The sequence below is a fragment of the Chlorocebus sabaeus genome, chromosome 22 (assembly GCF_047675955.1).
Source record: "Chlorocebus sabaeus isolate Y175 chromosome 22, mChlSab1.0.hap1, whole genome shotgun sequence".
NCBI classification, from domain to species: Eukaryota; Metazoa; Chordata; class Mammalia; order Primates; family Cercopithecidae; genus Chlorocebus; species Chlorocebus sabaeus.
This window is the reverse complement of record NC_132925.1, coordinates 82,216,706-82,243,637: the sequence shown is the minus strand read 5'-3', so window position 1 is coordinate 82,243,637 and position 26,932 is coordinate 82,216,706. Positions and strand designations below refer to the sequence as shown.

The 26,932-nt window shown below is 42.4% G+C and overlaps 2 protein-coding genes and 1 non-coding gene across 13 annotated transcripts in view; 2 read left to right on the top strand and 1 right to left on the bottom strand.

The window, feature by feature from the left end:
* DNAH12 (dynein axonemal heavy chain 12) overlaps positions 1 to 18,086 on the bottom strand; it is a 247,789-nt gene extending 229,703 nt beyond the window's left edge. For 9 of the 11 annotated variants that reach the window (XR_012090615.1, XR_012090616.1, XM_073010001.1 and 6 more), the window contains exons 1-3: positions 17,583 to 18,086; positions 15,324 to 15,532; positions 4,268 to 4,470 (exon numbers count right to left, since the gene is read on the bottom strand). Coding sequence is in view for 9 of the 11 variants with exons in the window: in XM_073010001.1 (XP_072866102.1) it covers positions 4,268 to 4,470; positions 15,324 to 15,500 (380 nt within the window). In the remaining 2 variants the exon portion in view is untranslated. Of the gene's footprint in view, positions 1 to 4,267; positions 4,471 to 5,784; positions 6,870 to 15,323; positions 15,533 to 17,582 lie in introns of those variants that run through there. The other 2 variants (XM_073010002.1, XM_073010006.1) reach the window with 2 other exon arrangements.
* LOC119625981 (U6 spliceosomal RNA) lies at positions 10,730 to 10,837 on the top strand. Its single transcript, XR_005242194.1, has one exon. It is a non-coding gene; the product is annotated as a U6 spliceosomal RNA (small nuclear RNA).
* A 94-nt stretch (positions 18,087 to 18,180) lies between the features above and the next one.
* On the top strand, positions 18,181 to 24,186 carry PDE12 (phosphodiesterase 12). Its single transcript, XM_007984737.3, has 3 exons — positions 18,181 to 19,594; positions 21,530 to 21,608; positions 21,783 to 24,186. Exons 1-3 carry the CDS (start codon positions 18,290 to 18,292, stop codon positions 22,223 to 22,225), a joined length of 1,827 nt encoding a protein of 608 aa, XP_007982928.1. The 5' UTR covers positions 18,181 to 18,289; the 3' UTR covers positions 22,226 to 24,186.
* Positions 24,187 to 26,932: the final 2,746 nt, after the last annotated feature.

Genomic DNA, 26,932 nt, shown 5'->3' with positions numbered 1-26,932 from the left:
CAACAATAACATGCCAAACCCTGTGATTCGTGTTGAGATCCCTCTCCTTAAGCATGCCAAAGTGGAGAAGACAACAAATAAAATAAAAGTACATTGTGTTACAACATACTCTGTGCTTATGACATCCTGCTCTTCTGCTTTTCCTCTTGTCTTATCAGTCATACTTACACTACCAGCTGGTTGACTTTTCTCCACACATCTAACCTTTCGCCCTAGGCTTTTTGCCTTCCTTAGCTCACTCGCTCACTTGTGCTCTCCCCTGTGTTCTCTCTTGCCTAGCTCTCGCTCTTGCTCTCTCTGTGATTCCAACAACTCCCTATAGCTTTAAAAATCATCTACATGCTGGTGACTCCCAAATTTTTACATCTCCAGCCCAGACTTCTCTTATATATCCAACTGCTATTAATGTATTTCCCTTTAAATGTTACACAGGCACTTAAGCTCCAAAAGAGAATTATTGCTTTTTACCTCCACCTCCTGGACTTCCTCAGTTCTCTATAAATGGCACTACTATCCACCTAGCTACCAAAGCTAACTCAACAGCAAATCCTACTGATTCTGCCTCTGACACACATCTCTTCTAAACCTACTTTCCTCCTCCACTGTCTCCAGCCTTATCCAAACCACCATAAGTTCTCAACTATGCTACTGTAGTGGCATCCTCCCTGGTCTCTTTGTGTCCCCCTATTCCTGCTCTCTTCCCCTCCACCTCAGTCTATTCTTAATAGCAGGAGTGATATCTTTTAAATGTAAATCAGGTTCCATGTCACTTCCTTGATTGAAACATTTTAGTAGCTTCCACTGGACTTAAAAATAAAATCTGAATTCCTTGTCATGGCCGACAAGGCCCTACACTATCTGCTCCCACCTCCCTCTCCATCTTCATCTGATACTACCTTTCCCCAGGCTCATGATACTCTAGAGATGTTGGCCTTTGTCAGTTCCTAGAATGTACTGAAAGCATTCATATTTCAGGGATTTCATGCTTGCTATCCCCTTTGCTAGAGAGCTTTTCTCACATTTACTTAGATGACAGTCTTCTCATTCTCTGGATCTCTACTTACATATTACCTCCACAGGCCTTTCCTGCTCCTGGGAAGATCTTCTCTATCCCACTGTCTTATTTCCTTTTTTTTTTTTTTTTTTAGAAGGAGTCTTGCTCTGTCACCCATGCTGGAGTGCAGTGCATGATCTTGGCTCACTGCAAGCTCCGCTTCCCAAGTTCAAGTGGTTCTCCTGCCTCGGCCTCCCGAGTAGCTGGGACTACAGGTGCCGGCCACCACACCCGGCTAATTTTTTGTATTTTTTTTAGTAGAGACGGGGCTTCACTGTGTTAGCCAGGATGGTCTTGATCTCCTGACCTTGCGATCTGCCCACCTCAGCCTCCCAAAGTGCTGGAATTACAGGCATGAGCCACCACGCCTGGCCCCACTGCCTTATTTCTTCATAGCATCTATCATCATCTAAAAGGTTAACATGCCCTTTTTGTTTTTTACATGTTTACTACCTGTTTCCTCTCACTAGCATACAAATGACTTAAAGACTGTTATGTTTTCTTTTTTTTTTCTTTTTTTTTTTTTTTTTGAGATGGAGTCTCACTCTGTTGCCAGGCTGGAGTGCAACGGCTTGATCTCAGTTCACTGTAACCTCCACCTCCCCAATTCAAGCTATTCTCATGTCTCAGCCTCCCAAGTAGCTGGGATTACAGGTGCCCACCACCACGCCTGGCTAATTTTTGTATTTTTAGTAGAGACAGCGTTTCGCCATATTGGTCAGATTGGCTTCGTACTCCTGACCTCAGGTGATTCACCCACCTCGGCCTCCCAAAGTGCTGGGATTACAGGCGTGAGCCACCATCTGTTGTGTTTTCTATGGTCTCCTCAGTAACAAGCATCTGTGTAACAGCAGATACTTACTATCTGCTAAATAAACTGATGTGAGAGAAATGCGTACATGAAAGGGATTAGGAGAAGGCTTTCTAGAGGAGGTGATCCATAAACTAAACCTGGAAGAACTAGGATAAGTATTCAGGCAGACAGTGCAGTGAGGGAAATTGCAGAGCACATCTCTAAACTGTATACAGTTTATTTGTGTATAAACTGTAATACAGTATATTTGTATATTTTTGAAATACAGTATATTTGTGAAACTGCAAGTAGTTCAACATGATAATGCAAGATAATGAAAAGTTATGGAGTAAAAACAAGCTAGGCCTGATGCAGTGGCTCATGCCTGTAATTCCAGCACTTTGGGAGGCCAAGGCAGATGGATCACTTAAGCCCAGGAATTTGAGACCAGACTGGGCAACACGGCGAAATTCTGTGTCTTCAAAAAATACAAAAAATTAGCCAGGTGTGGTGGTGCATGCCTGTAGTCCCAGCCACTTGAGAGGCTAAGATGGGAGGAGCACAAGAGTCCAGGAGGTGAAGGCTCCAGTGAGCTGAGAGAGTGCTACTATACTCCAGCCTGGGTGACAGAGCAAGACCCTGTCTCAAAAGAAAAAAAAAAAAAAAGGGAACAATGTATAATTCCTAGAGAACTCCCTTCTCTACTCTAAATCTACTGAAACACTGAATAGAATCTTAGGAATGAAGGAGGACTTCATCTCTCTCTCTTTTTTCTTCTTTTTTCTTTTTTTTTGAGACGGAGTCTCGTTCTGTCACCCAGGCTGGAGTGCAGTGGTGCGATCTCAGCTCACTGCAACCTCCCCCTCCCAGGTTCAAGAGATTCTCCTGCCTCCACCTCCTGAGTAGCTGGGATTACAGGTACCTGCCACCACACCCAGCTAATTTTTTGTATTTTTGGTAGAGATGGGTTTCACCATGTTGGCCAGGCTGGTCTCGAACTCCTGACCTCAGGCAACCCATCCACCTCAGCCTCCCAAAGAGGTAGGATTACAGGTGTGAGCCACTGCACCCGGTCTCTCTTTTTAAGACTATTTTTGTTTGCTTGTTTGAGATAGGGTCTCATTCCATTGCTCATTGCTGGGAGTGCAATGATGCCATCACAGCTCACACACTACAGCTTTGACCTCCTAGGCTCAACCAATACTCCTGCCTCTGCCTCCCGAGTAGTTAGGACCACAGGCACACCCCACCACACCTGGCTAATTTTTTTTTTTTTTTTTTTGGTAGAGATGAGGGTCTCACTACCTTGCTCAGACTTATCTCAAATTCCTGGGCTCAAGCAGTCCTCCCACTGTGGCCTCCCAAAATGCTGAGATTACAGACATGTAATCTTTTTTTTTTTCTGTCTAAGGCTTGAATACGTAAGCATCCCCAATAGTACATGCACTGATATTAGTTTATATACCCTATAAATGTATATTTAAATATGAGTAAATTGCTGGACTAATACAAATGTAAAGTTAAAGAAGTTATGTGATTAATAGACCTGCTTAATTGTAAGGAAAGTAAAATTAGCAAAAATTAAAATTATTAAATTGGCAACGATACTTAGCTGCAAAAAATGTTTTTAAATGAGGCCAACCAAGAAAGGAAAGAGAATGTAGAAAGGGAAACAGAAATCCACCAGAGAGAAAATTCTCATTTTATAGTTTAAGTGTTGGCTTGGAATTTTGTAAATGAAATCCATGTATTTTTTTTTATCCCTAGAAACCAGCAGAATCAGGTGTCTCAGAAATTCTCAGTAACTAATTGAACTGAACCAACCTCATCACAGCCTTTGGCAGCAGGTACCTAAATTAGCTTTAATTTCCACTAAATTGGGGGTTGGGGGTGAGTAGGATGTTGAACTATGTTTCCTTTTGTAGCAAAAAAAATTTCAAATATAAGTAGTTTCAAGATATTTTATTAACTCTTTGTTCAAATTGTAGAGGTTCAGTTATTTGATTTTACTTTCAGGGATCAGTATGGTTATAATACATGGAGAGGAGGAATAGTGTGGTGCTTAAAGAATATGAACTTTAGAACCAGACCAACCAGGTCCAAATCCCAGCTGTGCAACCTTAGGCAAGTTACTTAAATTCTCTATACCTCAGTTTACTCATGTAAAAAATGGAGCTAACAATAGGACCTACCTTATAGGACTGTTGTAAGAAGTATAGGCGATAAGAACAATGTCTGTCGGTGTACAGTGTATAATATTTGCTACCATTACAATTACTTTTCAATTGTTTTTCTAATTAACTTGAAAATAGTATTTTACCCATGAACAACCTCCACAGTTAAAACTTTTTATAAGAATATGAACACTAATCATTTTACTTGAATTCCAAGCAAGAATTATCTACTAATATGCTACTTACACTAACTGATTAATTTTCTGCTGTTGCTCCTTGGTTCTTCTGTATTTTAGCAGCTTACTTTGTGTTGGTGTATCAACGCCTATGTTTTCTGGGAGATGGACAATGGGGGATAACTTCAAGTTCAGAGCTTCCTTTTCTGCTGCAATGGCAGCTTTGTTTGCATCTGACATCTTGATCTCCCAAAGATTAAAATACTCTGTACTCTGAGGAGAAAAAGTTCACAAAGCCATTATTATGTCAGCAAGCCTCGATATATTCATAACATATCTAACATATCAATACCAAAAATAAAATTCTAGACACTTTTGGATCTTCCTCCCAAGTATGGTATTAGTCTAAAGAATGACAGTTGAGGTAAGTTGGCAGGGATTCCTGTTAGAACTCTACAACCCACTTATGAAGCAATGAGCCAGTCAGTTCCCCTTTAGGGCTTGTTTCCTAATGGATGAAATTAAGGAATTGAATTAGATGCTCTGTAAATATCCCTACAGCTCTAACATTCTGGGTTCAAAATTTTCCCTAGATGCAAACCACCATCACCACCACCACCACAAATCCAGTTGTTAAGGGATGATCCCCTTCCCAGTAAGAGCTGATATTTAACATCATTAATGGTTTGTGTTTTTTTGTTGTTGTTGTTTTGTTTTTGTTTTGAGACAGAGTCTTGCTCTGTCGCCCAGGCTGGTGTGCAATGGCGTGATCTTGGCTCACTGCAACCTCCACCTCTCAGGTTCAAGTAGTTCTCCTGCTTCAGCCTTCCGAGTAGCTGGGACTACAGGCGCACAACCACGCCCATCTACTTTTTTGTATTTTTAGTAGAGACAGGGTTTCTCCTTGTTGGCCAGGCTGGTCTCGAACTCCTGACCTTAGATGATCTGCCCGCTTCGGCCTCCCAAAGTGCTGGGATTACAGGCGTGAGCCACTGCGCCCAGCCAATTATTAATGTTCTTAAACATCAATATGATATCTTAGTCTTGCTGCCTTCCAAGAAAGTGATGCTATGATCAAGCAAAAAATAGGCATACTTAATGCACGGCAAATCTAAAAATGTCATGTAAATGCTCAGAAATTTTACTGTGGGCCAGGCGCGGTGGCTCACGCCTGTAATCCCAGCACTTTGGGAGGCCGAGGCGGGCAGATCACCTGAGGTCGGGAGTTCGAGCCAGCCTGGCCAACATGGTGAAACCCCATCTCTACTAAAAATACACAAATTAGCCGGGCGTGGTGGCGGGCGCCTGTAATCCCAGCTACTCCAGAGGCTGAGTCACAAGAATCGCTTGAACCTGGGAGGCGGAGGTTGCAGTGAGCCGAGATCCCGCCACCGCACTCCAGCCTGGGCGACAGAGCGAGACTCCGTCTCAAAAAAAAAAAAAAAATTGTACTGTGATAACAACTAAATTTGTCATGAATACCTACAGGATTTGGAGATTCCTGCCTTTAAAAAGTGTTTAAGTTGGCACCCAAATCGCGATACCTGCCCTGGGAGGGAAAGGAAGAGAAAAGCAGAGAACAAGTACCTGATTGTTTCTCACTACTTCCCCGTTGCGCAGACGACAGGGAGAGAGAGAGACAGTCAGAGCCTCTCCTCAGGTGGAAGGAAGGGGGATATCGAGGGAGAAACGTCCGGAACGCCACCGGCTCTCAGTCGAGTAGCTGGAGAAGGGCGGTCCCTGACCGGGTGGAAACAACGCCGTCGCCATGGAAACTGTGGCGGCCCCAGCTGGAGGGCCTGGGTGAAGGTTGCCTGGAGAGGCAGTTGCTGAGCTGCGAGGGATTAGGATTACCTGTCACAACAATAATTCATTACTCGAATAAATGGGGCGTGTTTTCTGTTTTATGTTTTTTTAACCTAACTGCCTTTCCTTGGAAGGGGACCTTCGGAAATCAGGATCTTCAAATTATGGAAAACTGCAAGACTGGAAATTTAGATCTGTTGGAAAACAGATTCATGGAAACACTCTCAGCAAGAGAATTAAGTCTTCAAGTGTCCCCTAGTGACATCCTAGGGGATTAGTTATAAATAAATATTGTAACTAATCAGCAATATAATTTATCTTGCTTCTAGATTTGCTATTTGTTAACACAGCACTTCCAGGAATTATTTGGCAAAACCAAACAAGTTAAGGTGTGTGCATTTAGTGAGTACCCTGGGAGAAAGATGTGCAATTTTGCTGTTTGAAGCTGCACAATGCATACTACATCTAACAATAATAGCCTACAAGAATACTGTGCCAAAATTAAATTAGGGAAGTGAATAAATTCTACTGGTGTGTTAACAGCATATTCATTCAACAAATATTTGAGCACCTTCTATGTGTCAGTCGCTACGTAATTTTTTTTGTTTGTTTTAATGAGAGTACAGCCTACACTATTGTGTCTGGCACACAGGAGGTGCTCTAAAATGTCATTTAAGTGAGTGAATGAACAAGTAAAACTTCCTGGTAGTTTGTAAAAGCAAATTATCTTTCTGTAGAAAATAAAATGCTTGTATAAATAATGTGACTTTTTTTTTTTTTTTTTTTTTTTGAGACAGAGTTTTGCTCTTGTTGCCTAGGCTGGAGTGCTTACCACAACCTCCACCTCCCAGATTCAAGCCCTCCCGAGTAGTTGGGATTACAGGCATGCACCACCAAACTCAGCTAATTTTTTTTTTTTTTTTTTTTTTTTTTTTTTTTTTTTTTTTAGTAGAGACAGGGTTTCTCCATGTTGGTCAGGCTGGTCTTGAACTCCTAACCTCAGGTGATCCACCCACCTCGGCCTCCCAAAGTGTTGGGATTACAGGCGTGAGCCACTGCACCATGCCACCTTTTCTTTTTTAAACTTTAGTCCTATGACAGATTAGACAGGTTTTTTTAATGTCAATTTGTTAGGGTTATTTTTTAGAGACAGGGTCTCTCGCTCTGTTGTCCAGGCTGGAATGCTGCTGGAGTGCCGCGGCACCATCATGGTGAAAGGAGTCAGCTAGCTTTTGCCTTAGGTAGATAGCAAGGGCAGGGTCCTCACAGAACCCCCAGCCCATAGGTCAGTGCCTCATCCCCACTTAACATAAAAAGCAGCCTGGGAAAAAATTCAAGCTGCAGGCACCGATAAGAGAACTAGCACAGGGTGTTGTGACTGGAGATATGCCCACAGCTCCACAGATAGAAAAACCTCTGGCCCATTTGGACAAAAACTTGCACAGACCTCCTCCTCACTCACATAAAGGAACAAAGAAATGCCTTTGTCCATTGTATACTCAGTGGGCTCCTAGGAAAAAAAGAAAAGTTTATTTCCCTTTTGTGGGCATGGGCACAGTAGGCTCCAGTACGTTCCGGTGGGCACTCTACTTTCCTTTATTTGGATTGTAAATCCGGCTCCGGGAATCATCACTTCAGCTCCTGATTGGTCCCGGGCCAAGGTTCAGGGCCAAGCTTTCACTTCAGCTCCTGATAGGTCCTGGGCCAAGCCAAGCAGCATCTATGAATCATCATTTCAGCTCCTGATTAGTACCAGGCCAAGGCTCCAGGGTAGGGGGGTTGGGGGACAAAGCACATTCCTTCCCCTTCCCAGTCCATAAAACCCCTGGACCTCAGCCTCATAGGGAGCACCCCATTCAGGTCCCCCTCTCTGCTGGCAGACAGCTTTCTTTTTTCGCTTATTAAACGTTCGCTCTAAACTCAACTTTGGGTCTGCGCTCCTTAATCATCTTGGAGGTAGGATAACTCCAGGTGTTATCTCGGACAATGAGAAACTGTTACATCTTGGTGCATTGCTGAGACTACAGCAATAGCTCACTGCATCCTTAAACTCCTGGGCCCAAGGGATCCTCCCACCTCAGCCTGAGTAGCTGGGACTACAGGCACATACCACAACATCGGCTAATTTTAAAAAATATTTTGTCGCCGGGCACGGTGGCTCAAGCCTGTAATCCCAGCACTTTGGGAGGCCGAGACGGGCGGATCACGAGGTCAGGAGATCGAGACCATCCTGGCTAACACGGTGAAACCCCGTCTCTACTAAAAAATACAAAAAACTAGCCGGGCGAGGTGGCGGGCGCCTGTAGTCCCAGCTACTTGGGAGGCTGAGGCAGGAGAATGGCGTAAACCCGGGAGGCGGAGCTTGCAGCGAGCTGAGATCCGGCCACTGCACTCCAGCCTGGGCGACAGAGTTAGACTCCGTCTCAAAAAAAAAAAAAAAAAAATTTTGTCGGGACAGTGTCTTACTATGTTACACAGGCTCATCTCAAACTCCTGGGCTCAAGCAATCCTCCTGCTTCAGCTTCCTAAAAGTGTTGGAATTATAGGCGTGAGCCACCATATCTGGCCTGAATGTCAATTTGGTTAGGCTAAACTAGGACTAAAGAGAATGCAGCAATCTTGTGTACGATATACCCACCTTCTCCCAGTCATTAATCAAACACTAATCTAGGACTGCTGTGAGGAGATTGCAGCTCAGTTCAAGTCCCTGGTCAATTGACATTGGTCTAAGGAGATTATCCTGGGTGAGCCTGACTCAATCAGTAGAAATCCTTTTAAAAAGATTTAGGCCTGGAAAAGTGGATCAACCCTGTAATCCCAGCACCTTAGGAGGCCGAGCCAGGCAGACTGCTTGAGGGAGTTTGAGATCAGCCTGGGCAACATGGTGTAACTCTGTCTTTATTTTTAAAAATTAAAAATTAAAAAAATAATAATAAAGAGATGGGCATGCCCTGAGTCAAACTCCAAACAGCAGCTGGGTCTACAACTGCTCTGCCCTACAGACCTTGGACTTGCTTAACCAGCCTCCTCCATTGCATAAGCCAATTCTTAGTAAAAAAAAAAAAAAATATATATATATATATACACACACACACACACACAACACAAACACACACACATATATATAGATGATATATATTATCTCTTACTGGTTCTGCTTCCCACTTTGAACCCTGACTGACACAATGTACATCCTTTTTTTTTCACTTTAAAAAAATTTTTATTTAAAGACAACGTCTCACCATGTTGGCCAGGTTGGTCTTGAACTCCTGGCCTCAAGCAATCCTCCTGCCTTGGCCTCTAGATGTGCTAGAATTACAGGTGTGAGTCACCACGCCTGGTCGATGTACATCCTTTTTAATAGCCATGTTTCCAAAAGTGTGTTCTTTTACAAGAACAGAGTTCTCTTGAGCTTATACAAATAAATATATTGCCATAAAACAACAATACTCATGAATAGTTTCCTAATTCTGGAGATACCAGGTAGACATAAAGATACATTTTTCAATTTTACTCACAAAATATACCAAAAAGTTACCAAATTGCTATAAAACTACAGATAATGCAGAGAAAAAAAGTTTTCTTAACTCTGAAAGAAAGTAATAATAAAAAGTCAGCAATGTTTCAAGCAAAAAAGCCATTAAAATCATTTCAGTCCTAATCAGTTCCACCCCATGTAATTAAGTTTTGTTCTACTTGATAAATTAGCAATTTTAAGTCCAGTTTTACCATTGGAGTTTCTAAAGTTCTTATTCAGTCCAATTGAATAATCAACAGAAGACTGTATTTCAGAGTATGTATCAGAGACTTTTTGTCCTTTTCATAAACCTCTTTGAAGACACAATGCTTTAGGATTATACTTGCTTGCAAAAATCATTTAGTAACATTAGAATAAAGCAATTTACTATGAACAACAAGATTTAGAATGGCTATGGTGAAAGACCTGGTAAGAGTTTACAACAATGATGTGATTGACAAGGAAATTTGTTTTTTTTCTGTAGTCTGTAACAAGTTTACATAGTAGCCATAATTATGACTGATAACATAAACAAAGACACATCAGATTTTTAGGAATCTCATATACTTTTAAAACACATATTAATAACATGTTCATATAAATGTAATGCAAAGGTTTCCTGTATAATTTATGTATCAAATAAATGTCTCTCTTAGGCTTCCAGGGGCCATTCTGGGATAACCTAAGGTTAGTTTGAGGCCGAAAATACTTAATTTAGAATTTGAAATTTGACTTTGGGAAGCCTGTCAAGTACGTCAAAGGATAAAAACACTCAATTAAAATAGAAAAGCCCAGGCTCAATGGCTCAAACTTGCAATCCCAGCACTTTGGAAGGCCGAGGTGGAAAGATCACTTGAGCCCTGGAGTTTGAGACCAGACTGGGCAACATCGGGGGACTCTGTCTCTATAGAATATTTTCAAAAACTTAGCCAAGCATTGGTGGTGTGCACTTGTGGGCCCAGCTACTTGGAAGACTGAGGTGGGAGGATCGCTTGAGCCTAGGAGATCGAGGCTGTGTGAGCCATGACTGTACCATTGCACTCCAGCCTGGGTGACAGAGTGAGACACTGTCTCAAAAAAAAATTTTTTTTTAAATGAAAACAAACTAGGAAAGTTTTAAGACATTTGATCAAAAGAAGATCACAGGTCACTGTAAAGTAACAGTTATTCATTTAGCCAAAGAGAGAATTTAAAAGATTTTACAAAGCAGTGCTCATTTCGGCAGCACAAAATACTAAAGCTGAAATGATACAGAAAAGATTACCATGGCGCCTGCATAAGGATGACACACAAATTTGTGAAGCATTCCATAGTTTTTAAAAAATATATTTTATAAAGCAAAATCCTTCATTTTTTGATAGAAGACTCAGTTTTCCAAATAATGAAAGATCTAACAAAGAGAGCAGGGCCAGATGCAGTGGCCTGTGCCCATAATCCCAGGTACTCAGGAGGCCGAGGTGGGAGGATCACTTGAGCTCAGGAGTTCAAGGCTGCAGTGAGCTATTATGGCAGCACCTGTGAATAGCCAATGCACTCCAGCCTGGGCAACAAAGTGAGACTATGTCTATAAAAAATGTTTTTAATTAAAAAATTTAATCAGGCCAGGTGCAGTGGGTCACACCTGTAATCCCAGCACCTCAGGAGGCCGAAGCAGGCAAATCACTTGAGGTCAGGAGTGCGAGACCAGCCTGGCCAACACAACCTGGTGAAACCCAGTCTCTACCAAAAAATACAAAAATTAGCTGGGCATAGTGGTGTGCACCTGTAGTCCCAGCTACTTGGGAGGCTGATGTGTGAGAATCACTTGAACCCAGAAGATGGAGGTTGCAGTGAGCCAAGATCATGCCACTGCACTCCAGCCTGGGCAACAGAGTAAGACCCCCCCCAAAATTTTTTAATTGTTTAAAGATAGCATGAGGTACACAATCTGTTTCTCTCTCTCTCTCTGTCTCTCTCTCTCTCCCCTTTCTTTTGCAGTTTACTCAAAAATTAAACAAAATCTTTTACTATATTTTATTTTATTTTTTGAGACAGGGTCTGGCTCTTTCACCCAGGCTGGAGTGCAATGGCGCAATCTCAGCTCACTGCAACTTCAGCCTCCCAGGCTCAAATCATCCTCCCACCTCAGCCTCCAGAGTAGCTAGGACTACAGGCATAAACCAGCATGGCCAGTTAATTTTTGTACTTTTGGTAGAGACAGGGTTTTGCCATGTTGCCCAGGCTGGTCTCTAACTTCTGGGCTTAAGCAATCCTTCTGCCTTGGCCTCCCAAAGTGCTAGGATTACAGGTGTGAGCCACCATGCCTGGCTTACTATCTTTTATTAATACTACCAGAAAATCATGTTCAAATGAGAGAACCAAATTTTACTTTTGTATCAATATATTACTAATACTAAAGCAAATCTCAATAAAACCATATGGCCAGGCATGGTGGTTCACGCCTATAATCCCAACACTCTGGGAGGCCAAGGTGGAAAGATCTCAAGGCCAGGAGTGCAAGACCAGCCTAGGTAACACAGCTAGTGAGACCCCATCTCTACAAAAAAAAAATTTTTTTTTAATTAGCCAGGCATGGTGGCACATACCTGTAGTCCTAACCACTTGGGAGAATGAGGCAAGAGGATTGCCTGAGCCCAGAAATTTGAGATTACAAATGAACTATGACTACACCACCACACTCCAGCCTGGGTCACAGATGAAGACCCTGCCTCTAAAAAACAAAACAAAACAAAACAATGAATAAATATTAATAATAAAACCTTATAAACAAATAGATCCAATCTCAGTCAGCTTTGACCACATAAGAAATCCATAAACCTTTTAAAACCTCTTACAGTTTTTAAATTTTTTACTCCAACTTTTTATATCCATTTATTTTTGTGTACATTTTTCCATACATTTTTATTTTTTGAGACAGAGTCTCACTCTGCCACCCAGGCTGGAGTGCAGTGGCACAATCTTGGCTCACTGCAACTTCTACCTCCCGGGTTCAAGCGATTCTCCTGCCTCAGCTTCCCAAGTAGCTGGGACTACAGGCACGCACTACGACGCCCGGCTAATTTTTTTTTTTTTTTTTTTTTTTTTGTATTTTTAATAGAGATGGGGTTTCCCCATGTTAGCCAGGCTAGTCTCGAAGTCCTGACCTCAGGTGATCCACCCACCCTGGCCTCCCAAAGTGCCATACATTTATTCTAAAACAATCTTTAAATAACCTTTACTTAGCCAAAAGTTTTTCATTTTTTTTGTTATTGTTTCAGTGGCTAGAAACACTTTTTTTTTTTTTTTTTTTTTTTTTTTTTGCCGGGGGATGGAGTCTTGCTCTGTAGCCCAGGCTGCAGTGCAGTGGCGCCATCTCGGCTCACTACAAGCTCCACCTCCTGGGTTCACACCATTCTCCTGCCTCAGCCTCCCGAGCAGCTGGGACTACAGGCGCCCACCACCACGTCTGGCTAATTTCTTTTGTATTTTTAGTAGAGATGGGGTTTCACCGTGTTAGCCAGGATGGCCTCGATCTCCTGACCTCGTGATCCACACGCCTCAGTCTCCCAAAGTGCTGGGATTACAGGCGTGAGACACCACGCCCAGCCAAAACAAAACTTTTTTAACAAAAGCACATATACTCATGACTTAACTTTTCCTCACTAAAAAGATATGTTGCTTTTATTGTACTCTGTATACAAAAGTATTGATTGATTGATTGATTGATTGAGATGGAGTCTAGCTCTGTCACCCAGGCTGGAGTGCAGTGGCATGATCTCAGCTCACTGCAACCTCCAACTCCCGGGTTCACACCATTCTCCTGCCTCAGCCTCCCTAGTAGCTGGGACTACAGGTGCCCGCCACCACGCCTGGCTAATTTTTTGTATTTTTAGTAGAGACGGGGTTTCACCATGTTAGCCAGGATGGTCTCGATCTCCTGACCTCGTGATCCGCCTGCCTTGGCCTCCCAAAGTGCTGGGATTACAGGCATGAGCCACCACACCTGGCCACAAAATTATTTCTTACTTTTAGTAGTTTTAATTACATATATTAATTTGAACTTTAACTCTTAGTAACCCTAATTTCTAGTGAAAACCCAGGAAGTCAGTAATTTTGAATTGTTTTATATCAGTATTTACAGACAAGAGCCACTTAATAATTTCTAAAAAGATACGTTTTCTCAATATGTTATTTATTAATGGATCCAAATACATTTAGCTTTCTATATCATATGAAACAAGACATCAAAAAATGAAAAGAAAACAGAACTTCAGAATAAGTGGGAAAAATGAAAAAAAAGACGTCAAAGTATATAAATTTAAACTTACGTTTAATAATTAATGTTTCAGTGTTTTCACTTACTTAGAAATAACTCAGACATTTTACTTTTTTTTTTTTTTTAAGAGACGGGGTCTCAGGCTGGGCACAGTGGTTCACCCCTGTAATCCCAGCACTTTGGGAGGCTGAGGTGGGCACATCACAAGGTAAAGAGATCGAGACCAGCCTGGCTAACACGGTGAAACCCTGTCTCTACTAAAAAATACAAAAAATTAGCTGGGCGTGGTGGCAGGTGCCTGTAATCCCAGCTATTCAGGAGGCTGAGGCAGGAGAATGGTGTGAACCTGGGAGGCGGAGCTTGCAGTGAGACGAGATCATGCCACTGCACTCCAGCCTGTGCGACAGAGCAAGACTCCGTCTCAAAAAAAAAAAAAAGAGATGGGGGTCTCACTATGTTGTCCAGGGCTCAAATGATCCTCCCATTTCAGCCTCCCAAAGTGCTGGGATTAAAGGCATGAGTCATTGTGCTCAGCCAATACAATTTATAATTATCTATTACTTCATTTAATACAGCATGACTTTAAGATTTTAAATTACTGAAAAAGTTTTTGAAACCATGACAAGTTTATTTGTAGATGCTTATCACATTCACACTTATCTAATGTACTTGTTAACTGTATTTCATTTGCTTATGGAAAGCAAAACTAGTTATTTATTTATTTATTTTCATTAAGCCCCTTCCATTCTAGAAAGTTATTTATTTTGAAAAAACAAAGCCACCAGGTATAGTGTCTCACTGCTAATTTCAGCCCTTTGGGAGGCTGACACAGATGGATCGCTTGAGCCCAGGAATTTGAGAGCAGCTTGGGCAACATAGTGGGATCCCCCATCTCTACAACAAATACAAAGCAATTAGTTCAATGCAGTGGCGTGTACCTAAAGTTGGAGACAAAGGAGTTCAAGGCTGCAGTGAACTATCATTTTGCCACTGTACTCCAGCCTGAGTGGCAGAGTGAGACTCTGTCTTAAAAAAAATAAAAAGTGGCTGGGTGCGGTGGCTCAGGCCTGTAATCCCAGCACTTTGGGAGGCAAAGGCGGGTGGATGACCTGAGGTGGGGAGTTTGAGGCCAGCCTGACCAGCATGGAGAAACCCTGTCTCTACTAAAAATACATTAGCTGGGTGTGGTGGTGCATACTTGTAATCCCCGCTATTCGGGAGGCTGAGGCAGAAGAATCGCTTGAACCTGGGAGGCAGAGGTTTTCAGTGAGTCAAGATCATGCCATTATACTCCAGCCTGGGCAACAAGAGTGAAACTCCATCTCAAAAAATAAATAAATAAAATAAAGAGCAAAGAAAACACAAAACTAACCTAACCCTGCAACAGCCAGTCTCATCTTAACCAAGGTCTTTCAGATATTGGACACAGGTACTTTTCCCAATATCCCTTGCCCTTCTCCAACCCCAGTCATCCTGTTCCTGAGTATCCATGTGGCATCCAGGACAGCTATGAAGGGCAGAGCCCATCTATGTCCTGGATTTACATACCAGGTATAGAGCCCAGTACAGAGGATAAAGCTGTGAAGATGATGGTGGAGGTTCCAACCCCTCCCAACATGACAAGGATGCAGAGTTGCGCCAAGGAGGACAGGGCAATACCGCACTCAGCTTTACACGCAGCTGGTGGTCCAGGTGATACAGACACACGTTTCCAGGCTTCACCATGGCCACCTGTCTACATCTCAGAATCCAGAGGCCTAAAGTCAAAGACAAAAGCTCATATCAAAATGTGCGCAAGGTTTCAGGGGAGCCCAGCAGCCAGCCCTCATAGTTTTAACTTATACACAAATCAAGCCAAATATTAAAAATATCATGGAAGCAATAGTTTTATGACTTTAAAATATCTAGCAAAGAAAGCATAAATCTGTCTGACCAATTGATGCAGGCAAAATGTCTAAATTAAATTCTGAAGATATATATATATATTTTTTTCAAGACAGGGTCTCACTCTGTCTTCGAGGCTGGAGGGCAGTGGCATGATCTCGGCTCACTGCAACCTCTGCCTCCCGGGTTCAAAAGATTGTCCTGCCTTGGCCTCCTGAGTAGCTGGGATTACAGGTGCCCGCCACTGCGCCTGGCTAATTTTTGTATTTTTAGTAGAGACAGGGTTTCACCATGTTTAGTAGAGATGGTGAAACCCTGTCTAACTTTTGCATTTTTAGTAGAGACGGCATATCACCATATTTAGTAGAGATAGTGAAACTCTATCTCTACTAAAAATACAAAACTTAGCCAGGCATGGCAGTGTACACCTGTAATCTCAACTACTTGGGAGGCTGAGGCATGAGAATCACTTGAACCCGGGAGATGGAGGCTGCAGTGAGCCGAGATCACACCACTGCACTCCAGCCTGGGTGGCAGAGTGAGGCTCCATCTCAAAAATAGAGAAAAATTTAAAAAATGTATATGGTGGCCAATGACAATTACAGTATCAAACACCTTTTTTCCTGCAATTAAAACCAAATGTTTTTAGCTTTTCCCCTTTCAAGAAAATGAAAATTAAAGCTTTTCTATAATTGCAAGCAAAACAACTCTAATGGCCCTCTTAGAAGAAATCCAGAACTTCATACTATGGCTTAGAATGCACTACACAATCTGGTGGATGCATATCTTTCTTATCTGCTACTCTCCCTGGTCTCACCGTACTCATCACACTGGACCTTTCTGGTCTACAGGTAAAGCAATTCATTTGTTCTTCAAGGCCTTTTTCTTTTTTTTTCTTTTTTTTTCTTGTTGCCCAGGCTGGAGTGCAATGGCGTGCTCTCAACTCACTACAACCTCCGCCTCGCAGGTTCAAGCGATTCTCCTGCCTCAGCCTCCCTAGTAGCTGGGATTACAGGCGTGTGCCACCACACCCAGCTAATTTTTTGTACTTTTAGTAGAGACAGGGGTTTCACTATGTTGGCCAGGCTGGTCTCGAACTCCTGACCTTAGGCAATCCACTCGCCTCAGCCTCCCAAAGTGCTGGGATTACAGACATGAGCCACTGCGCCCGGCTTCTTCAAGACCTTTGAAAGAAATAGCAATGAAGTGCACGATTCCTTAGGCCCGGGGAGGCAGTTTTCACTTGTTATCCCAGAGTTTTGGGAGGGTAAGGTGGAGGGCTTGCTTGAAGCCAGGAGTTCGAGACCAGCCCAGGCAACATGGTGAAGCTCTTCTCTACTAAAATACAAAAATTAGCTGGGCATGGTGGTGTGTGCCTTGGGAGTCCCAGTTACTTGGGAGGCTGAGGCACAAGAATCGCTTGAACTCTGGAAGCCAAAGTTGCAGTGAGCCAAGATTGCACAGCTGCACTCCAGCTTGGGCGAAAAAGCAAGACCCTACCTAAAAAATAAAAAATTAAACAGATAAACAACTATTTCTTAATATAAGTATGCCCCATTATTATTCCTTATCTGAAATTCGAATTTAACTAAGATTCTGTAATTTTATTTGTTAAATGTCAGTCTAAATAGAGTTTTCCCATCTCTTTACTAACTAAAAATAAACACTGGGTAGCTCTTGCCTATTTGTACTTGGGAGGGTGAGGAGGGAGGATCACAGGAGCCCTAGAGTTCGAGGGGGCAGTGAGCTACAAGGCCACTGCACTCCAGCTTGGCCGTCAAAGTGACAACCCGTCTCTAATAAAAAATAACAAACAGGCTTCCGCAGTTTGTCAGTACTGTTTCTGCCAATTAATAGTTGTGTGACCCTGAACAGGTAATATCTCGGGATTCCGCATCTGTAAAGCGATGGATACAGACCTACCTCATAAGAACTATGAGGCTTAAATAAGATAGCGTGTGTAGCGTTTCCCTTATAGCCTGCGCTCACTAAATGGAGTTATTGTATATCGTTCGTTATCAACTACCACAAAGGCTCTGCTCAGTGCGTAGGCGCTGGCTCAGCCTGGGGTGAACCCACCACGCCACCGAAACGAGCGATCAGGGTCGGCAAAGCTGTGGAGATGAAATAGGCAACACCTTCCACACTGCGAGTACAGCTCGCAATCCAGGTGGAGGCTTCCACGTCCTAGCGCAGTCCAGCCCGTTGCGCAGGGAGGAGAGTTCACCAGCCAAGATTCCAAGACAGGTGTCCACCTCCTCTAGCGAAGCGGAACACGTGACACCGCCCTATCCACTTCCGGCTTGGAGGGCATGCCCTACCGTCAACAGCATGCACTTTCGACAAAACCGTGGAATCTAGTATTTTCCCCTGACACCTTTATATTTTCTTCACTTCCCTATAATTCTGACCTATCTTGTAGATAAAAATTAATCTTCAGAGAATTAGAGACATGAGTGCCCACGGGCCTGGCGAAAGTGCGAGGCGGAAGCACTTCATTCTCTCTCTTCGCTAGCCGGAAGTCGCGAGGTCTAAATGAGTCAAAGCCGGCGGCGTCTGCTCCTCAGCTCCACCTGACAGTAGGCCGCTGATCGGCCGCGGGTCTCGTCGACCGCTAGGCCACCAGGTTCATGTGGAGGCTCCCAGGCGCCCGCGCCGCGCTTCGGGTGATCCGGACGGCGCTGGAGAAGCTGAGCCCGGCTGAAGCGCAGAGCCAGACAGCGGCGGGAGCGATGGAGCGCGCTGTAGTGCGCTGTGTACCCTCGGAACCCAAGCTGAGCCTGTCATTTGCTTTGGCTGATGGCAGCCACAAGAACATGCAGCGCGACCAGAGCGAGCCGCTGGGTCGAGTCCTCAGCCGCATCGCTACCAATGCCCTAAAGGGTCACGCTAAGGCGGCCGCCGCCAAGAAGAGCAGGAAGAGCCGGCCGAATGCGAGCGGCGGTGCGGCCTGTTCAGGGCCGGGGCCCGAGCCGGCTGTGGCCTGTGAGCCCGTGGTGAAGCTGTACTACCGGGAAGAGGCAGTGGCTGAGGACGTGCTCAACGTGGATGCCTGGCAAGACGGCGCGGTGCTGCAGATCGGCGATGTTAAGTACAAGGTGGAGCGCAACCCGCCAGCCTTCACCGAACTGCAGTTGCCGCGCTACATCATGGCCGGGTTCCCTGTGTGCCCCAAACTCAGCCTTGAATTTGGGGATCCCGCCAGCTCCCTTTTCCGCTGGTATAAGGAAGCCAAGCCCGGAGCGGCGGAGCCCGAGGTCGGTGTCCCCTCGTCATTGTCTTCCTCCTCACCTTCTTCTTGGACTGAGACTGAGGTGGAGGAGCGTGTCTACACCCCGTCCAATGCCGACATCGGGCTAAGGCTCAAGCTTCATTGCACCCCAGGCGATGGGCAGCGCTTTGGGCCCAGCCGGGAGTTGGAAAGTGTGTGTGTGGTAGAGGCTGGTCCTGGCACCTGCACTTTTGACCACCGGCATCTCTACACGAAGAAGGTGACGGAGGACGCTCTCATCCGCACTGTCTCTTACAACATCCTGGCAGACACGTATGCGCAGACTGAGTTCTCGCGAACGGTCCTGTACCCATACTGTGCCCCCTACGCCCTGGAGCTCGACTACCGCCAGAACCTTATCCAGAAGGAACTTACCGGCTACAACGCCGATGTCATCTGTTTGCAGGAGGTTGACCGCGCAGTGTTTTCTGACAGCTTGGTACCCGCCCTAGAGGCCTTTGGGCTCCAGGGGGTGTTTCGAATCAAGCAGCACGAAGGCCTGGCCACTTTCTACCGAAAGTCTAAATTCAGCCTTCTTAGCCAGCATGACATTTCATTCTACGAAGCCCTCGAATCCGACCCACTTCACAAAGAACTGCTGGAGAAACTAGTTTTGTACCCATCAGCGCAGGAGAAGGTGCTCCAGAGATCTTCTGTTCTTCAGGTAAAGTAGCTCCGCCCATCTCTTCACATACTGTCCCACTTTTAGGGGCCAGGAAGGCGAGGAATGAGGTGGGGGTTAAAACTGCGACGAAAGTATCCAGATACTGTTGAAAGGTGTGTTTGCCCTGGTATCTTTAGCACAAAGTTTACTCTTCATTCATTCAGCAGATATTTTTTGAACACCTCTCGTGTGCTTGCCACACTGCAGGTTGCCTTGAACAAGACAAGCAGGGACTTTTACAGTGCTTACAATCTAGCGAGAGGGACACATGCTAAATGCAAGAACAATAGTAGCTAATGTTTTTTTACTACTTGCCAAGCACTGTTCTGGCACATTTTAAAGTACTTAAAATTTAAGAGCGTGGTGTGTTTTGAAGTGCTCCATAAATATAAACTAGTTTTTAAATCATAGGCTCATTGAATCTTCACAGTAATTCACCTGTTCCCATTTTATAGATGTCATTTGTGTGTTAAAGTTTTTAAGTAATTGATTTTGTTCATAGTAAGAAGAGCATCTACTATATTTTGAGCACCTAAGGTGTTTCATGCACCATATAAGATCATTTAATTGACTCCACACAACAGTCCATGAGGTGGATGGTATTGTCGGTGATTACCAGTACGAAAGTCGCTAGAGCCGGGCGCGGTGGCTCAAGCCTGTAATGCCAGCACTTTGGGAGGCCGAGACGGGGGGATCACGAGGTCAGGAGATCGAGACCATCCTGGCTAACACGGTGAAACCCCGTCTCTACTAAAAAATACAAAAAACTAGCCGGGCGAGGTGGCGGGCGCCTGTAGTCCCAGCTACTCGGGAGGCTGAGGCAGGAGAATGGCGTAAACCCGGGAGGCGGAGCTTGCAGTGAGCTGAGATCTGGCCACTGCACTCCAGCCTGGGAGACACAGCGAGACTCCGTCGCAAAAAAAAAAAAAAAAAAAAAAAGAAAGTGGCTAGAAAAGCATCTTTCTGCAGCTCACATTGCTATAAATGGTAAAATGAGTATTCAAACGCAGGTCTGCCTGACTCTAAAGCCTGTGCTTACGCTTGAAAACACTTTCTCCAGTCAGAGTGTTGTCATGTAAAATGTATTGTTTATATTACTAGCTTTATATATTGGACTACTATTATTATTATTCCTATTTTGAGACAGAGTTTTTGTCACCTAGGCTGGAGTACGGTGGCGCGATCTCGGCTCACTGCAACTTCTCCCTCCCGGGTTCAAGCGATTCTTCTGCCTCAGCCTCCCGAGTAGCTGGGACTACAGGGGCCTGCCACCACGCCCGGCTAATTTTTTTATAGAGACGGGGTTTGGGGTTTCACCATGGTAGCCAGGATGGTCTTGATCTCCTGACCTCGTGATCCGCCCGCCTCAGCCTCCCAAAGTGCTGGGATTACAAGCGTGAGCCACCGCGCCCGGCCTATATTGGACTATTATTAAAACATGTTACACTGAACCTAGTCATGTAGATCCTGAAACTTAAATAACAAGTCGGATTTCATGATTGCAGTCCTAGTTAATCACGGGAAGGAGATGGAAGAAAACGTTAGTTCGCCATATAGTCTTAGATAAAAACAGGTGGGGCGTGGTGGCTTATGCCTGTAATCCCAGCACTTTGGGAGGCCAAGGCAGGTGGATCACGAGGTCAGGAGATCGAGATCATCCTGGCTAACACGGTGAAACCCCGTCACTACTAAACAATTAGCCAGGCGTGGTGGCAGGCGCCTGTAGTCCCAGCTACTGGGGAGGCTGAGGCAGGGGAATCGCTTGAACCCGGAAGGTGAAGGTTGCAGTGAGCTGAGATCACACCACTGCACTCCAGCCTGGTTGACAGAGTGAGACTCCATCTCAAAAAAAAAAAAAAAAAAACCAACCAAACAAAAACATTCAGGAGATTTGCAAATGCCAACTGAACTCTTGACACTTTCCGTTTATTTTAGGTTTCAGTTCTTCAGTCTACAAAGGACTCTTCTAAAAGGATATGTGTTGCTAATACCCATCTTTACTGGCATCCTAAAGGTAGGTTTTATTTGGTATCACAAGTGACTTAAACGCGCGTAAGGTTGTTTAAAGTTGTTTTACACAAATATATATCTTGAATGTCACCCAGAAACTGTAATTTGTGTAGTTTTTCCTTTTTAACTTAAAGACAACTTTAAGAAATACTTACATTAATGTTTTTTATATTCATAGGTGGGTATATTCGCCTCATTCAAATGGCAGTAGCCTTGGCTCACATTAGACATGTTTCATGTGATCTGTATCCTGGCATACCAGTTATATTTTGTGGGGACTTTAATAGTACACCATCAACAGGAATGTATCATTTTGTCATCAATGGCAGCATTCCAGAAGATCATGAAGACTGGGCTTCCAATGGGGAGGAGGAAAGATGCAACATGTCTCTTACGCATTTCTTCAAGCTGAAAAGTGCTTGTGGTGAACCTGCTTACACAAATTATGTTGGTGGCTTTCATGGATGTCTAGATTACATTTTCATTGATTTAAATGCTTTAGAGGTTGAACAGGTGATTCCATTACCTGGTCATGAAGAAGTTACCACCCACCAGGCCTTACCTAGTGTTTCCCATCCCTCTGATCACATAGCACTTGTATGTGATTTAAAATGGAAATAGCTGTGTGTTTAATGGAATTGAAGTCTGAAAAGGAAGTAGTTATTTTAGCAGAAAATTTAATATGAATCAAAGCTAATATGTAACCTTCAAAGAGGAATGGTAAAATGTTCAACCCTCCTAGTTATGTTCCCGATGTCTTCATTAATGAAACTTGATAATGTTTGCATCATACAGCTTCTCTTTCCTCGTTTTCCTCTACACTTGGAGGAGAAACAAATATATTTATTACTAGCAAGATAGAAAATTATATTATTTTTCTCCAATTTAAGACTCTCAGAAAAAGAAGATTGAATTATCGTGGTTTTTTGTTTGTTTTTTTTGTTTTTTGTTTTTTTTTTGAGACAGAGTTTCGCTCTTGTTGTCCAGATTGGAGTGCAGTGGCGTGATCTCGGCTCACTGCAACCTCCGCCCCCTGGGTTCAAGCGATTCTCCTGCCTCAGCCGCCCAAGTAGCTGGGATTACAGGCATGCGCCAACACGTCTGGCTAATTTTTGTATTTTTAGTAGAGATGGTGTTTCGCCACGTTGGCCAGGCTGGTCTCGAACTCCTGACCTCAGGTGATCCACCCGTCCCGGCCTCCCAAAGTGTTGGGATTACAGGCGTGAGCCACCGAGCCTGGCCCTTGTGTACATTTTTATAAGAGAATTTTTTTAGCTAGTAGTTCAGAATTTTTAAAGTACCATTTGAATGATCTTAATTTTTCTTTCATGACAACACATTCCAAAATGAATCATGCTTATGTACTAAGAGGGAAAATGTATGTAAGTTAAGGGTGAGAGACTTAAGTTATAGGTGACCTTAGAGACCTAAGGTGGAGAGACTTGACACATGGAAGGAGTAACATTAGGGTCTACCTCTACCTCAATTTAGTTAGTGATTTACTACAATTTCAGAGCTTTAACAAAAGATAAAAATAAATCGTCACCAATTGTTATTGCTTCTCATCTTTCATTTCTCAATGAACAAGTAAGGTATTTTCATTCTTATTTTTAGGATTTTAGTTTTTAGTGTATGGAACAAATGAACACAGTTTATATTCTAATTCTTACTGCAGCTCATTTTAATTTTTAGGATGCAAGCACAATTTAGTATTCAAAGTGAGTAGCAACATATTCAACTTGATCCTATTGTCTTTAGTTACTCTTGCCCATGAAAAATATTCATAAATGAACAGGGTATTTGACCATATGATATTAGAAAATACAGCACAATATATTCATTTATGAGAAACTACCTACTGATATGGGCTTGAAATTTTGGGTGAATCATTGAGCATTTCTACGCCAGAAGTAATTTCAAAATTGTTGGTTTTTATAAACAAGAAAAAGGGTGAGTAGTGGGACTTTTAAGCATCTCTGAAATAAAAAAACTATTCTTTTTATGGACAAGCATTATAGTTTGAGTTACAGACAACAGTGTGTATATATGTAATATATATATAGTAAAAGGAAATTTAAATATGAAGCCAAACTTTTTAAAATTAGAAACTACAAATGGTTATACTGATTAGTGTCTAGCCTAGAGTGGTAACCAGGCTTTACTAATCCAATTATCAAACACATTATTTATAATGCATTAGCTGTATTAGCTGTTGCTTTTTTGATGTTCAGGATAACTATGTTATCTCATTTCTGCATTTAATTAATAGCTTGAGTATTAAAAGACCACCCCTTCAAGAAAAGCTTTGATTTTCCCCAGTCATGAAAGCCGTTGTTTCAAATTCTTTAATCTCTGAACCCAGTATCATAAAATTTTCCTCTTTTGATAATATCTGTACTTTCATATTCTGCTCACTATCAAATGTATTGTTAACTCTTAGTAAGTTTGAAAATGATGGGGTTTTATCTGCACTTGACATTGAACCTTGAAGTACTTTAAGTACTCCAAGGGAAAAATTAAAGTGGAAGTTTCTTGGGATCTTGTTTAGAAAAAACTATAAATAAAAAATTGATGCTACCAAATTGTGCCTTCCTAAATAACATTTTTGATAGCATTTTAACAGCAGTTTACAAATATGTAAATAATAGATTAAAACCAAAACTTGATTCTCTTGTGAATTTTTTTTTCATTTTAAAAATATGTTTTTGGTCTGCTTTCAAACAAAGATGTTGATAGAACCCTTAGAGTGACTTGGGAGAAAACAAAGTGTGACATCAAAAAGTTGAGATACATTTTGAAAGAAAAAATTCAAACATGCCCATGAAAAAAGCATACAGGTTCCACATTAGCACTGGCTAGATTAAACTGTAGTCAGAAAACTCAGCACTTAACAGACATTCCATGTCCTATATCCTTAATTTTGATATTTTCTGACTAAACAATATACTCAGATTGTATACAGGCATTTCAGGTTATTAGGACATGGAATGTTATTGTGAAGTGCCATACACTCTGATCAAATCTCCAGTATACAGATAGGTTAAAATGATTGGAGTCCAAAGGTAGGGAACACTAAGAAAATGTATAAATAGCATACACATTTCTTTGTACTCATGAGTTAGAAGGCAGTGTTATTCAGAAATATCTGTTTAAAGCACCTGTGTGATTGCATTTTTCTATTACATTTGGATTTTTTAGTACATTTAATTTTAAGAAAACATGGGAAATCTAGTGACTTTCTATGGTAAACCACATTTTATAATGTCACAAGTTCTTGCTATAGGAATTAACATTCTAAAATTTTAGATTGATTATAAAAGAGTATTTCAGAACATATTATTTTGTTAAAATGAACTCTTACACAGTTGCCGCTACAGCACATGTGTCTGCCAATAATCATAATTCATTAGCGAACAATCGTTTCTGGCTGTATGTTCTTTTTGAAATTCTGAATGCTAAAATCAGTTGTTTCAAAATTTCAAGAATTTCACTGAGTGGTGACTTTTCTGAGTACTAAGCTATGATCTCATCAGAATGTGCTGGTTTCAGTCTGGAGATAGATTTCTGAGGAGCCTAACACAAGGGAGAGAAGGTCCAAAGAACGCTACTGTGGAAGGTTCTTACGGTAGAAATTGGCATCTTTTGTATGTCATTCTCCAGCCGTGAAATAAAGGCAGAGGGTTCCCTGCAAACTAGTTTGGTTGGGATAAATCCAATATTTATATATAATGAAAAATAAAAGTTTGCATTATTAGTTTATCACAAGACCCATGTGACACCTCAGAAAATATTCTCAGCATAATTTTTTTAAGAGATAGAGTCTTACTGTTACCCAGGCTGGAGTGCAGGGGTGCAGTCATAACTTACTACAGCTTCAAACTCTTGGGCTCAAGTGATCCTCCTGGCTCAGCCTCCCAAGTAGTTGAAATTACAAGCCCAACCTTTCATACCTGAAAACTAATTTTCTTTCTTTTTTTTTTTTTTTAAATTATACTTTAAGTTCTAGGGTACATGTGCCCAATGTGCAGGATTATTACATAGGTATACATGTGCCATGTTGGTTTGCTGCACCCATTAACTTGTCATTTACATTAGGTATTTCTCCTAATGCTATCCCTCCCCCTGCCCTGAAAATGAATTTTCTAAACACCAATAAAAACTATTTCAATGTTTTGAGAATTTTAATAATTTGCTTTAATATAGTATGGGAAGGCAACACTGTGTAGAGGGACAGGCATAGTGGCTCATGACTGTAATCCCAACATTTTGGGAGGCTGAGGCAGGAGGATCACTTGAGCTGAGGAGTTCAAGACAAGCCTTGGCAACATTGTGAGACCCTATATCTGCAAATAAAGTTAGCCAAGCATGGTGGTACATGCCTGTAGTCCCAGCTGCTCAGGAGGCTGAGGCCAGAGGATCACTTGAGCCCATGAGGTCAAGCCTGCAGTGAGCTATGATCAAGGTGCCACTGCACTCCAGCCTGGGTGACAGAGCAAGACCCTGTCTCCAAAAAACCACTCTAGATTTCATTTTGTAGGGGGTAGGGAGGACAATTTTTAACAGCTCTAACTAACATGGGTAATATAAGTTCTGTGTTCTCACTTTATGCAAAAGTACTTTTTTAAATGTTGAAAATACTAGAGCTGTATTAACTTGATTTTTTTTTTCTTAGCACTAACTTCAAAATAACCATACAGTACTGCTTGTAATTTTTGCATTTTTGGTAGACACAGGGTTTAACAATATTGGCCAGGCTGGTCTTGAACTCCTAACCTCAGGTGATCTGCCTGCCTCAGCCTCTCAAAGTGCTGGGATTACAGGTATGAGCCATGGTACCCGGTCTAAATTTTAATTTTATATATAAATGGCAAAATAATCTTAAACATACTAAATCTGTTCACTTATCTGCTATGCTAGCAAACTCTGGGTTGTCAAAAATACATGTTCATATTGTCAGTGTTAGATTTTTATTCATAATTTAAAATTTCCTTCCAAAATTTCACAGAAAACTGAATTATTCATCTCCATCTTCTGTCCAATTTATGTATTGATTGTATGTCAAAGCATTTATGTAACAGTCCATTTTGCCCAGTAATTCACTTTAATGATGTTATCATGAAGTGTTGACGTACTTTTTTTTTTTTAGTGTATTGAAGTATTCCTAGGTTGCATTTGTGCTAGTTTCATACCATTTGTGTTCCTTATATATTGAGGATGGTTCAGTAGGGGAATTGGATAGGCTTTATTTAGTTGGCTTTCTTATACTGGATAATATAAACACTTTTTTTTTTTCTCTTCTTTTTTGAGACAGGGTTTGGCTTTGTCACC

Excerpts from the sequence above, each read along its gene's own strand:
- PDE12 (XM_007984737.3), top strand. The coding sequence starts at position 18,290 with ATGTGGAGGCTCCCAGGCGCCCGCGCCGCGCTTCGGGTGATCCGGACG. Across the intron at positions 19,595-21,529 it reads AGAGATCTTCTGTTCTTCAG|GTTTCAGTTCTTCAGTCTAC; the intron begins GTAAAGTAGCTC and ends CGTTTATTTTAG. Across the intron at positions 21,609-21,782 it reads TCTTTACTGGCATCCTAAAG|GTGGGTATATTCGCCTCATT; the intron begins GTAGGTTTTATT and ends TTATATTCATAG.